The sequence below is a fragment of the Indicator indicator genome, chromosome Z, assembly GCF_027791375.1.
Source record: "Indicator indicator isolate 239-I01 chromosome Z, UM_Iind_1.1, whole genome shotgun sequence".
NCBI classification, from domain to species: domain Eukaryota; kingdom Metazoa; phylum Chordata; class Aves; order Piciformes; family Indicatoridae; genus Indicator; species Indicator indicator.
Window position 1 is genome coordinate 12,304,305 of NC_072053.1, and position 14,586 is coordinate 12,318,890.

At 42.7% G+C, this 14,586-nt stretch overlaps 1 protein-coding gene across 1 annotated transcript in view; it reads left to right on the forward strand.

Moving 5' to 3' along the window:
* EPG5 (ectopic P-granules 5 autophagy tethering factor) overlaps positions 1-4,759 on the forward strand; it is a 67,105-nt gene extending 62,346 nt beyond the window's left edge. The window contains exons 42-44 of the mRNA XM_054397245.1: positions 376-591; positions 1,531-1,645; positions 2,846-4,759. Of these exons, the coding sequence (XP_054253220.1) occupies positions 376-591; positions 1,531-1,645; positions 2,846-3,028 (514 nt within the window). The 3' untranslated portion in view covers positions 3,029-4,759. The remainder of the gene's footprint in view (positions 1-375; positions 592-1,530; positions 1,646-2,845) is intronic.
* Positions 4,760-14,586: the final 9,827 nt, after the last annotated feature.

The following is a 14,586-nucleotide window of genomic DNA, read 5'->3' on the forward strand; positions in this document are numbered from 1 at the left end:
AAAAAAACGGAGTAGAGATACAACTTAATGCCTTTTATACAAATTCTTAGACAAGTTTAAATATTTTAATTCTTACAACTGTGGTATCATTTATTCTTAGATATAAAGCTTAAAAGGAAGCATTGTTTGTCCTCTTACAGATCCCTAAAAACTGCCTGCTCCTGTCTGCATTAAATCTGCAACAGTTGTAGTAGTTACAGTAGTGTGATAACTGGTGGGGTAGTGTAGTTGTGCTGTTCTCATATATTAAGATTAGCTGTCATTAATTAACTATCTGAATTCTTCATGGGGCTAGGGGGGAAGAGATACAAACTTCTTAACCTACGCATCTGACACTGTTTAAAAATTGATGTTTTCTGTAAATCTTGTCTAAAGCTCAGCAAAGGAGGAGGCAAAGCTGTTTCTTTGGTGGCATAAAGCCGTGCAGTTGTCCTTGGTTCAGATGGAGCAAGATGACACTGTGCTGATTGAATCTGTCATTCGGACACTGCTGTCAATCCAAAGCAGGCAGAGTCAATTGGCTGAAGAGAGGTTGACTTCTGGAATACTTGGTGCTATTGGGCTAGGCAGAAGGTCTCCTTTGTCACCCAGGTAAGGATTGAAACTGCAGTTGATTAATTGGAGTCATCATGTTTAAACAAAGTGCAGCCTGTATCCAGACTGTACAGTGCAATGTGGAAAGGTGTTCTGAATTCATGCTGTCACCAGATCTGTAATGCTGTTTGGACCCATTATGGCAAAAGAACTAGCAAGTGTTTAATATGGCTAAGATCTGTGTATGAACTTCTGCACAGTTTCTGGAAGCAAAGGAAAAAAAATGCAGTTTGAAGGGAGACTCTTAGAGGAAAATACTTTCACCTGGTCTGTGGAAGGCTGTTCCCAGCTGACCTCACAAGAGTTTTATGTGATCACATGGACATTGCCTTCTACATTTTAATGTTGTTAATGTGTTGGAAGTGTTAAAAGAAGCTCAAAGAAGTATGTTTGCTTGTTGTTCACTTTACCCTCTAAAGAGAGATGCCAGGTTTGGTTGTTAGATATTAAAATAAAGCTTATCATGGAAAGAAAGCCAGGAAAAAAAATCTTCAATGATTGTATTGGAACACCGATTTAACAAAGCACTTAAACATACCTTTGTAAAGACCATCTGGGATGTAATACTGTTGAAGGATTGTTGCTCTGAAATCTTAGTTTCGTTCAACTCATTCTTTGGGGCAATATTTCAGTGGCTGTGCAATTAAACATATTTCAGATATGACCTCAAGGTTTTACCTGTGCTTGGAACAGATGTAACATCTCATAGGCATGGTATTACATCATCCTCTGGTATGTGTGATGTCCTATTAGGTATATATTAAAGTGATTTATTTTTTTTCTGATGCATTCAAACAGGTTCTCTAAATCCTTTACTGTGTTCCTTCTGAGATGCAAGAGATATCTCACAAGATAAGATAGAACTTCTGTTTACTTGCTGTTGAGAACTTGTAAATTTGCTATCACCTTGTCTCTGTGTCCTTTTCCCTGTGCAAGGTTTCGAGTGGTTGCCCGCAGTTTGTCTGCCTTCCTCTTGGTGCAGATTCCTGCAGAGGGTCAAGTCCGCTTGAAAGCAGGGTCAGAGCCGAAGCTGTCGCAGAGGGCCCAGCAGGTAGTGTGTGCCACTCTCTGGCTGTTTGACCTGCCCTCTTTGCATGCTTGCTCAGCTTTTGAGGTGAAGCTTATATAAAAAAGTCACTGCAATCATTTCTTCAAAATAAATCCTGCTCTTAACTTTTTGATTTTTATGCAGTGTTGAGTGCTCTCAAAATTTTGTTGCTCCTGCTTTAATCTGGCTCCAAGTTCTGAATTTCAGAACTATCTTGTTGCTCTCATTTGAGTCCTCACTCTTTGCTATGCATCAAAACACCACCTTGGGATCAGCTGGAGATCAGGCCAGGTGCAGCACAGGCCAAGTGGTAATGCAAGTTTGCTCAACTGTGGTAGTCAGACTGTGTGTCTGAGCCCAGCCTAAAGTGATCCTATGTAAAACTGTTCATGCAACCTTCTGTATGGGTATGAAGTCATCACTTTCTAATCTTATACACTGAAAAGTTGCAGATGAATGTGCATCTGTAAACCCTGAGTTCAGAAAATTCAGAACATAGCAGTTCTGTAGTAGAAGGACTTTAAAACAAACAGGAGAAAATAATGTTGCTGTAACTGCTCTGGTTTTCAGTGGTAAATGTATTTGTTTATATGAGATCAGGGCTTAAAGGCCCTATGCCAAATAAACATGCCTTCTGTAGTGTGTGCATGGAACATGCTTCTTTAAGTGCATGAGAAGAGGAAGGAGGAGTTGATTAAAAGCCACAGCAAAGTAGCTTATTTAGTACAACATTTTATGTTTAAGAAATGAATGAAACTGATCAATATAGACTGTTTTAAATATACTTTCTAACTTGACATTTTCTCTGTAATATTTAGGAGCAAAGAATACTTTTAAGATAGCCAAGGTATTTGTAAGAGCAACCTGAATAGTTGTGTGCTGCAGTTTGAAGTTTAGTATAATCTCCTTGAAACCTTAGCTGGAGTTCACAAAGTAAATATTTGACAATATGTGAGTTACAGAATCCTAGCAAACCTTGACTAAACAGTTATGTTGATCTCAGGGAGAGAACAAGCTTGAAATACATGAGTCGACTTGAATTGCTGTTACAGGATTGTATTTTACAAATACTTTGTTCCAAATACTCCAGGTTCTCTAGTAGATCACAATCTTCTAGTGGAATTGTACATACTGTGGCTCATGAAATGGTTTGTTATGGACTGAAGTACCCTCAGCTAACAGAATTTTTCCTTGTATCTATAGGCACTGAATGCTCTTGAGTCTATGGCATCAAACAAACAATATATGGATTATCAAGAGCAGCTGTCCCAGGCTTCTCTGTTCATCCAGCATCCAGAACATTGTCTTCGAGATGGCAATAATCTCCTGGCTCTCCTTATTAACACTCTGTACCCAGAAGTGCATTATTTGGACAGCATACGATAGCAGCACTGAGCTTGCAGAATCATCATGCAATGCTGATTATTCTGGTTTACAAATAATGTTATTGCACAAGTAATTTTTACCCTCTGATTTCTGCTTTAATTAAGTTAGGAGTGTGAATGGGAACTGCACACTGACAAGTTTTTCTCCTCTCTAAGGTTTTCTTCCTGTTCTTTTGATTTTTAGGTCTGTGAAATTGCTTAGGTTTTGTTAATTGAAAACACTTGAATATCTTCCTATGTATGGTGCACATCTTGAGAGGAGGATACCTGGGGATAAGTGTACATACAAATTATTAGATAGCAAAGCTCATCCTGTAGCATCCTAAGTTTCTGCTTTGTGCCTTTTTTTATTTTCCAGTGTGTCATCACTCAGGCCAGTTCGAAGTGAGTGGAGGGTTGTGTATAAAAGACGTTTTGTCTTTCTTAATCAGGATACCTATGGACCTTATGTGAGCATGTGTCTGCAGGCTTGTGAAGTCTCTATTTGGAACAAGAATATTTTAAGTTTTGACTTTTTTAAATTTGTTTTATTTCTGTCCCATAGAAATTTGTAGATGGACAGCATACCTACAATCTTTTCCCACTACTGTAAATACAAACGAAAATTTGAACTAAACTTGGGTTTTCCTATTTTCTAAATAGTAGTGGGTTTGCATCAGCATTGCTTGATCACACACAAGTAACTTCTAGTCAAGTTCTTTTCAAGTAAGGTGATTTGAATCCAGAGATGAGTTTTCTGGATCCCCAGTGCCTGGGAGGGGGCAGTCATTTGTGTCCATCTTTTTTAGGATTCCTTCATTTTGAAAGTCTCTTTGTTTAGGAGATACTGGGCCCCCACTTCTGAAGTTTATTCTCTTCTGCCTAGCATGATATGACAGGATTTTAGATGACACTGTGAAAAGATATTTCTTGTATTAAACTTGGTGATCACTTGTTATAATTCTATTGCCAAAGCATGAACCTTGAGCCTGTAAATCTGTTATTTCAGCTTAATGATCACTGTTCTTGTTGCCTTGTCTGATGCACCTTTGTTCACGGAAGACAGGAGGTGAGTTTTGCCATTTGCTAGTCTAGTGATGTCCCTTTTATCACGGATCCGTTTGATGTGGCCCAAGGTCCTGCAGTCCCAATCTGTACACCTTTATGAAGGAACAATGATCACTTCTTTTCTTCCTCCATTAATTGTGCCTTTATGTTTTGAACATGGTTACATATTAAAACATTAGTTCTGTTCACTAGGGGAAGGAAATGTGCTACCTACTGTTTGGTCAATAGTGCTTTGAAGTATTGCTCTTAACTGCGATTCCAGTGCTGGACAGCAAATCACCTTCTTGAGAGATTCTGCTGACTGTGCCAACTAGATCATTAGATCACCTTCATCTTAGTGTGGTCTTAGAGTCCTTTGCTCTGTCTGTGAGCCTATAATACATACATACACATGGACATCCCTTTGTATATTAGCCAGCTATTGATGCAGCATGTTTTTTAATAGACTTTTAGAAAATTAATGTCTGGAAGGATACGATATGTTGCTTTTTCCCCTCCCCAAAAGACTTAAAAGCACTGGTTTTGTTAGATGCAATGTTACTGATCATTTGCATAAAAATGTGAAAAAGTCAGAAATGTTTGACTTGCACTTTCAAAATGAGGTATTGTTTCAGCTGTTTTGTTTTTACAAGTCTTGTATTTATAACATGCTAAGTCTGCAAAGACCATGCAAAATAAAAATGAAAAATCCAGTGATTTGTGTACAGTTCTGGCTTCCTGTGTAATAAAATGTATATTTTTATATATTTTACATTTAATATTTCCTGGTGGTGGTGCCTTCAAACACCGCTGTAACTTATTTACGAAGTCTGTTTACAGGTTCTGTTATTTGGTTGTGAGTGATACTTTCCACATAAAAAGACAGTTAAATGATCTAAGCACAGATATAAGAATTTCCAATACAGCAGTTCAAATTGGTTCTGTGATCTGTGGTTTCCCACAAATGGGATTCTGTAGCAGATTAGCTGGGGATTCACGGCTTGCTCCTCTGTCCGTGACCTTCCCAGATGCTGTGACTATAATTTGAGTTGTTCTTGGCTCAGAGGGGGCTAGGGGGCCTCTCTCTTGTGTTCCATCGCCAGGCTGTAGTCTTTCTGTGACTCTTCTGGGATTCAGTTCGCTTGGAGCTTTCCCCTTTCTGCCTTGATCCAGGTGCAAGGCCTGGGTATAGCTGTTGCCTGTTAGGGCAAGGTCTTCAGCTACTACTCTGGTAGCATTTGGCTCTTGTTGCTGTCTGGGTCAGAACAAGACAAGTTGCCTAACTTCTCATCTGGTTTAAATACCATCCCAAGACAATTAGTGCCCTTTGGTAACACAGAACCTGATAACTGAAAACTTGAACCTATAGGATGGGACATATCCAAACATGGCCAGAGGCACACACAGTTCACAGCTGTGTTACAGAGTTAATTACACATTAATTATCTGGACTATCTGGACTCCAGGAAGTGCCCAGGTTTGCACAAGTGCTTAACCCATTGTCTTGGTTAGGGCATGTTTTGGGGTTTGACCCTTCAGGACATCCTGTTCGACAGGGACAGGGAGCTACTGGAAGGGATTGGAGCATCTCTCTTATGAGGAAAGACTGAGAGACCTGGGGCTGTTTAGTCTGAAGAAGAGATGGCTGAGAGGGGACCTTATCAGTGTCTACAAATACCTGAAGGGTGGCTGTCAGGAGGATGGAGCCAGTCTCTTTTCAGTGATACCCAGTGATAGGACAAGGGCCAGTGGACATAAGCTAAATCACAGGAAATTGCATTTCCACATGAGATTTTTTTTTTTCCTTGTGAGGGTGACAGAATACTGCAACAGGCTGCCCAGAGAGGTTGTGGAGTCTCCTTCTCTGGAGACTTGCAAAACCCACCTGGAAGTATTCCTCTCTGACATGCCCTAAGTGGGCCTACTTTGCAGGAGGTTGGTCTCAATGATACATGGAGGTCCCTTCCAACCCCTAGCATTCTATGATTTTCAACTTGCTGGAAGAATCCATATCAGGTAATAAATAATTGTTCTTGGAGAGGAATGTATGATGAGGAAGTGCCACACAGTTGTTCAGTTAATGAGATGTCTTCTCTTTGAAACCCAGTATTTAATGTGTGACATAACTACCTGGTTTTGTGCCCAGAACCCAGGATAAAGCTCATATATGTAACGGCAGAAGTAATTCTCTGTCCTGGCAAAATTGCAAAACCTCTGTGGTAATGTGACACTAGGGTGGTGCATTGATTCAGTTCTTTCAGCACTCACAACTGATCCAGACTGTGGATTTTGGTATTCATCCCAAATAAAGGGGAGTCTGGTGGCATGGAGGGAAGCAGGACAAACCTGTCCGCAGTGCTCGTGGCGCAGCGTTCTTGCTGAGGGCTTTGCTCATGGGAAGAGCTGGACCAGGCTGGAGTCACTGCTGTTAGCAGTCACCACTGAAACCATCATCATGTCCATTTGTCTTGACCATTAAAACAACTTCTTAAATAATTTAATGCTTAAAAACTAATAGAATTCATAGTGTTGACTGATTATCAGCTTTGAAGCTCTCAACATACAAAAGATACAGACCTACTGTAGTGGGTCCAGAGGAGGACCATGAAGATGTTTGGGGGCTGGAGCACATATGTGATGGTTTGAAACTGTCTTTTTAATTTTTCCTTGCAAAGTTCAAAACAGAGAAAGTGAAAGAATGTAAATAAGTCACTATTGGGTGTAAGAAAGCAAAATAATGATTGTTCTAAACACTTCCATTGGATAGATAGAAATGTTTAAGAACTATTACACAAAACAAAGTAGGCATTCTGCACATTCTGCGTTCGGCAGTGGGGGCAGTTGCTGGGCTGTCTGGCTGCTGTTTTCTTCTTCTCTTCTGGCTGAAGATAACACACTGACCTTGGCAGCTAAGTTTCTGCTTAACTAACTCTGCTTCTCTGTCCAGGGGGGTCTGGGGGGGAAGCTCCTGGGAGAGAGAGGCCCCTTTGGGAGGGTCCCCTTGGGGGGAAGCAAAGGGAGATCGGTTGTGCTTTTTCTGTTGATTGTATATATTTGTGAATGTTGTGAATTTTGTATATTTGTACATATTCATTGCATTTCATTGTAGATTTTAGACTCTGCTTGTAAATACAGCTTTTCATTTGCTTCCAGACTGAGCTAGCCTGGTTATTGTCGGTGGGGGGGGGAATTTCAGCTCACACCGACACACTTTTTATTTTTGACACTCCAACTCGGGGCTCGATTGCTTGTTTGATTTATTTCTGCTCAGATTAGGAAGCAAAATGAAGCTGTTTTGGATTTTGAGTAATTTTATTTCCTCTGTTATCAGTGTGATTGTCTACAGATGGGCTGTTTCCTGCATGATAGACAAGATTGTGAGATATGTGGCATATAAGTCGTTTCTTTGGGTTAAGAACAAGTTACTGAATGTTGGTGAATTCTGTTATGGTCTTATTGGGCTAAGAAGCTATGGTAACTCAACTATGGATCTGCTAGCAGACACATATGAGTTTGTTACTCCTCTTACAACTACAGAGGGTCTTTGTAACCAGTGGTACCCTAGATATCTTGTACTAGCCTTAATCTTAATTTTGTTGCTTCTTGGAATAATCATATGGCTACTGATAGCACTGTGTCAAGAAAGACATAAGGCTACTTGCTCTTCCAACTCTGCTGTGAATGTGAAAACCAAGCCAGTAAGTTTGGTGGCCACTGTAACCAGAAAGCGTAAAGGAGATGCAGATGCTGCAGGAGATGGTGCAGATGGAGATGAGGGTCCTTCTACTCAGGGTCCCTCTGTTAAGAAAGATCCTTCTGATGAGGAAGAGAGGGTTAGCCTTAAAACTCTGGTAGACCTCTTGAGACCCCACATGGATGATGGAGATGTAGGTCAGGATGTAGACCCTAGTAGATTAGCAACTGCTGGTAGTGCCTCTGAACTCAAAGAAATTCAACGGAGGATTAAAATAGGATTATGGGGACAGCGACCTCAGGATGATGATGATGATGATGATGAGGATGACATACAGTCAGCTAATGCACCCAGACAGGAAATTAGACATGTGAGGAAGGATTACATCAGAGGAGATAATGAGCCAGTCCTGTCTTGGCTAGCCAGGTGTTTTGATATGGGAGCCCCAGCATTGGTGGTAGGTGACAAGTCGGCCTCTCAGTTGGGGATGCTCTCAAAGGATACAGGCATAGACAGGCACCTAGGCAAGTGCATTGGTAAAGTTTCTCTGTGGGCATGCCTCCTACTGGCAGTCTCGCTGAGGTACCCCAGCAGAGATGATTTACCATGGAACCCTAAGCATTGGACCACAATAGATGAGGGAATCAAGCGTCTGAGAGAGTTTGCTGTGAGAGAAGTAATGTATGGAGATCATAAGACTCTGAATCCTGATGAAATTCCTGTTGGAACAGGCCTTGCCAAAAAGCTCATTAAACTTGCTCCTCCTAATTATGCCACTATTCTGGCAAGCAGGATTGTGGCAAGAAATTATGGTGGAACACCTCCTACTGTTGTCCATTTCACTGACCAGATGAGGCAGTTGGAGGATAGTCTTGCACGTACTTCTTTGGTTTCAGCCATTGAAACTTTGTCTGGAGAAATGAAGAATTGCATGAAAGAGCTGAAGGAGGAACTTAAAACCTCCATATCCAACTTGATGAAGGGGGATGATTCTAATTCCTCTTCCTCCAGATGGATACAAGTTTCAGCTGTTAGGAACAGACGTGCTCCAAGGAGGCCATTCCAGAATAGGTCAAACCAAAACAGACAGCAGAGGCAATCACGTGGCAGTATCTGGATAACTCTGCGTGATCAGTTTGGTGAGAACATGAACAGATGGGATGGTCAACCAACTTCTGATCTTTTCAAGAGGTTACGGGAGCTGCAGAGGGGCAGATCCCGAGGTAGCAATACCAGGAGGGTAGCTGTCGCTTCCTCAGTTTCCCAGAACAACTCTGATAGCTCCAACAGTGATCCTAATTCTGGTGCTGGACATTGTGCCAGCTGTACATGTGGAGGTAATCCCCACCATTAGGGGTGCCCTGCCTTCTGCCAGGGGGAGGTAAGGGATAATGGAGATAACAGAATCTATTGGGATGTGTACATCCAGTGGCCTGGCACTTCAAAATTTCAGAAGTACAGGGCCTTGGTTGACACAGGAGCTCAGTGCACCATAATACCATCAAATTATCAAGGGGGAGAATCTATAACTATTCAGGGAGTCACTGGTGGATCTCAAGAGTTGTTTAAGATAGAGGTTGACATAAGTTTAACTGGGAAGCAGTGGAAGAAACATACTATTGTAACAGGTCCTAATGCACCTTGTATTTTGGGAATTGACTTTCTGAGAGAAGGGCGTTTTAAAGACCCTAAGGGTTACAAATGGGCTTTTGGAATAGCAACTGTAGAAATTGATGGAGGAAAATTGAAGTTGTCCATTAGACCTGAGCTTTCAGATGAATCTGCAGTTGTGGGACAACATGAGATAGAGGATGTAAAGCTGCCGGTTGCTTCTCAAACTGTGCATCACAGACAATACAGAACCAACCGTGACTCTTTGGTGCCCATTCAAAACTTGATTCGTCAGTTGGAGAGTCAGAAGGTCATCAGCAAAACTCATTCACCTTTCAACAGTCCAATCTGGCCTGTGAGAAAGCAGAATGGAGAGTGGCGTCTGACAGTTGATTTCCGTGCCTTGAATGAAGTAACTCCACCCATGAGTGCAGCTGTACCAGACATGATGGAACTCCAATATGAGCTGGAATCCAAGCAGGCCAAATGGTATGCTGCCATAGACATTGCTAATGCTTTCTTCTCTATTCCCATAGCAGAGGAATGCAGGCCTCAGTTTGCTTTCACCTGGAGAGGCATTCAGTACACATTCAATCGTTTGCCCCAGGGGTGGATTCACAGTTCAACCATCTGCCATGCAGTGATCCATGATGCTTTGGAGAAAGGTGGAGCTCCAGAACACGTTCAGTTCATCGATGACATCATTGTCTGGGGTGAGACTGCTGAAGAAGTCTTCGAGAAAGGTAACAAAATCATTGACATTCTCTTGCAAGCTGGTTTCGCTATCAAGCGAGACAAGGTGAAAGGACCTGCCAGAGAAATCCAGTTTCTGGGAGTGCGGTGGCAAGATGGTCGCCGTCACATCCCAATGGATGTGATAAACAGAGTCTCCACCATGGCAAATCCCATCAACAAGAAAGAAACTCTGCGCTTCCTAGGCATAGTGGGATTTTGGAGACTGCACATTCCTGGATACAGTCAGATTGTGAAACCTCTATATGATGTGACTCGAAAGAGAAACAGTTTCCAATGGGGTCCTGAGCAACAAGCAGCCTTTGACCAGATCAAGCGAGAGGTAGTCCAAGCAATGGGTCTGGGACCTGTCCGAACTGGTCCAGACATGAAGAACATTCTGTACACGGCCGCGAGTGACAATGGTCCAACCTGGTGCTTATGGCAAAGAGCTCCAGGGGAGACACGAGGACGTCCTCTTGGTTTCTGGGGTCGTGGCTACAGAGGCTCAGAGGCAAACTACACTCCAACAGAGAAAGAGATTTTAGCTGCTTATGAAGGAGTGAAAGCTGCTTCTGAAGTGATTGGAACTGAGTCACAACTTCTTCTAGCTCCTAGGTTGCCAGTTCTGAATTGGATGTTCAAAGGCAAAGGTTCTTCACCACATCATGCAACAGATGCTACCTGGTCTAAGTGGATGGCTCTGATAACACAGAGAGCTCGAATGGGAAATCTTGAAAGGCCTGGTTTGGTGGAGGTGATCACAAACTGGCCAGAAGGCACAAGCTGTGCTAAACCTCCAGAGGAGAGAGTAGCTCGTGCTGAGGAAGCTCCTCCTTACAGTGATCTGTCTGATGATGAAAAGAGATATGCTTTGTTCACAGACGGTTCCTGTCGTCTTGTTGGGAACAAGCGGAGATGGAAATCTGCAGTGTGGAGTCCAACGTGCAGAGTTGCAGAAGCGAGAGATGGAGAAGGAGAATCCAGTCAATTTGCAGAGGTAAAAGCTGTCCAGCTAGCTCTTAACATAGCTGAACGTGAGAGATGGCCAAAGCTTTATCTCTACACCGACTCGTGGATGGTAGCCAATGCCTTGTGGGGTTGGCTGAAAGACTGGAAGAAGAATGGCTGGCAGAGGAAAGGAAAGCCAATCTGGGCTGCAGATCTGTGGCAAGACATTGCTGCTCGCATTGAGAGAATCCCAGTGAAAGTGAGACACATCGATGCTCACATTCCTAAGAGCAAAGCTACTGAGGAACAACAACACAACCATCAGGCAGATCTAGCTGCAAGAGTTTCCCAGGTGGACACAAACTCTGATCCTGATCCTGATCTTGACTGGAAACACCGAGGTGAGCTGTTCTTAGCTCGGTGGGCCCATGACTCGTCAGGACATCAAGGCAGAGATGCAACCTACCGATGGGCTCGTGACAGATCCATTGACATTTCCATGGATGCTATCACACAAGTCATCCATGACTGTGACATTTGTGCTGCTATTAAGCAGGCAAAGCGGATCAAGCCCTTGTGGTACGGTGACCGATGGTCCAAGTACAAGTATGGTGAAGCCTGGCAGATTGACTACATCACTCTACCTCGTTCTTGATCTGGTAAGCAGTATGTGCTGACTATGGTAGAGGCAAGCACTGGATGGCTGGAAACTTATCCAGTTCCTCATGCAACTGCACGTAACACCATTCTTGGCCTGGAGAGACAAATCCTGTGGAGACACGGAACTCCAGAGAGGATTGAGTCGGACAACGGAACTCATTTCAAGAACAATCTTGTTAAAAACTGGGCCAAAGAGCACGGCATCGAGTGGATATTCCACATTCCCTACTATGCACCAGCTGCAGGGAAGATCGAACGCTACAACGTTTTGCTGAAAACCACTCTCAAAGCCATGGGGGGTGGATCTTTGAAAAACTGGGAGAAACATTTAGCACAAGGAACCTGGTTGGTAAATAGTAGAGGTTCAGTGAATCGAGCTGGACCTGCCCAATCAGATTTGTTGCGAAAGGAAGAAGGTGATAGAGTTCCTGTTATCAGAGAAAAGAATCTGTTAGGCAAAACTGTTTGGGTATTTTCTCCTTCAGGAGAGGCCAAACCTGTCCGAGGGGTGGTTTCTGCTGAAGGTCCTGGTCACACCTATTGGGTGATGCAAGAAAATGGTGAATTTCAGTGCATTCCACAAAGAAATCTAACTTTGGCTGAGAGAGGTTAAATTCAGAGTGTTGCGCAGATACAGCATCGCGCCCAAGAGGAGAGTTCATGAGATCTACGGTGCACGAACCCTGAGAGCCCTGAGTCACCTGAGAGTCCCTGTTCCTTTCTTCGCTCCATCTGCGAGGAAACAAGCTGTTTGCTGTTTTTCCTGTGATTTGACTCTTTTGAATCATCTACATCTGAAATAGCCGGAATGGACTATGATCTTTATTCACCTATTGTTGTAGATATTATTTTAGATTAGATAAATAATAGTAGCAGCCAATGGAATTGTTTAGAAGGGGTGGACTGTGATGGTTTGAAACTGTCTTTTTAATTTTTCCTTGCAAAGTTCAAAACAGAGAAAGTGAAAGAATGTAAATAAGTCACTATTGGGTGTAAGAAAGCAAAATAATGATTGTTCTAAACACTTCCATTGGATAGATAGAAATGTTTAAGAACTATTACCCAAAACAAAGTGGGCATTCTGCACATTCTGCGTTCGGCAGTGGGGGCAGTTGCTGGGCTGTCTGGCTGCTGTTTTCTTCTTCTCTTCTGGCTGAAGATAACACACTGACCTTGGCAGCTAAGTTTCTGCTTAACTAACTCTGCTTCTCTGTCCAGGGGGGTCTGGGGGGGAAGCTCCTGGGAGAGAGAGGCCCCTTTGGGAGGGTCCCCTTGGGGGGAAGCAAAGGGAGATCGGTTGTGCTTTTTCTGTTGATTGTATATATTTGTGAATGTTGTGAATTTTGTATATTTGTACATATTCATTGCATTTCATTGTAGATTTTAGACTCTGCTTGTAAATACAGCTTTTCATTTGCTTCCAGACTGAGCTAGCCTGGTTATTGTCGGTGGGGGGGGAATTTCAGCTCACACGGACACAACATATGTGAGGACAGGCTGAAAGAGTTGGGGTTGGTAAGACTGGAGAAGTGAAGGCCACCTTATTGTGGCCTTTCAGTTCTTAAAAGGGGCCCATGTAAAAAAAAAAAAAAAAAAAAACACAAAACAAACTTTTTAGTAGGGCCTGTGGTGACAGGACAAGTGACAATGGTTGTAAGGAGAGGAGATTCAGCCTAGATAGAAGAAAGGCTTTTTAATTTTTTGTTTTTAACTGTTAGGATGGTGAGACACTGGAAGTGGTTTCCCAGAGAAGTTGTAGATGCCTTCTCTGTGGAAGTGTTCAAGGCCAGACTGGACACAGCTCTGAGCTTGATCTAGTAGAAGATGGGTTTGGGGGTTGTAACTATATGGTCTGTAAGGACCCTTCCACCTCCAAACCATTTCCCCATTTCTCAACTTAGTAATGAAAATGGTTATTTTGTCAAGGTTCTCTGAAGGATACTGCAGTAGGTCCTAAGAATACAGGAGAACCCACCCTGAGCTCTTGCTGTATGTCACCCACAAACCAATCTTCTGGCTTCTGGATAAGCGTGGTACCAGTAGAAGTCTGTACTTCAGGTACAGGGCAGCACTACAGATACAGGTCCACTAACATTTCTTTGTCAAAAACATGGACTCTAGAGCTTTGAGGCCTTTGAATGGTGTCTAACAGGTTGACTTTTTGTTTCTTTTAGTTTTGCTAGAAAGACTTTCACATTCAAAGCATGTCCCACTCTGCCTCCTACCCTGAATGTCAATGTTCTTGTTCACATCAGAAATGTAACCAGCTAATCTCAGAAGGAAAAATGAGTTTTGTGTTGTTCTTAACAATATAGATTGCAGTAGAAAGAGGTGAAATTAGAGTGTCAGGTACTGAACAAGTGTGAGTTTGGGGTGATTCATACAGTTTAGTTGGAGAATGAACATCTCTGGCTCTTTGAATCACTGGGATGATCTGCTGCCAGTGGATTCCATCTTAACTATTTATTAAGAAAATAAGGTCAAATAGGGAAAGGAACAAAACTGCTGAATGTGCCTCTACCTAAAATCAGTCTAGTGGAAAACTGGAATTCAAGCAGCAAGATACACGAAATGTGTAGATAGCACTTCCTATGCAGGCTGACTACAGCATCTCACAGGGCCTGTGGTGATGATGGGATTCATTACTGCTTACTCTGAAAGTTGAAGAGCTCAACAGAGCAATAGCCAAATGCTCCCAAACCCTGACAGTGCATAAACTTGGAGAGGAAGACAGGGGAGAAAGTGGAACATGGTTGTTGGTCCAAATGGGGTTTGTGCTAGGTATGTCCTGTACTAGGTTCAAGTATTTCCTTGCAATTATTTTTTTCCTCCTGCCTTTCCCTGCATGTCCTGCCCTGCCCTTTCCTCCCCTCCCCCCCCCCTTT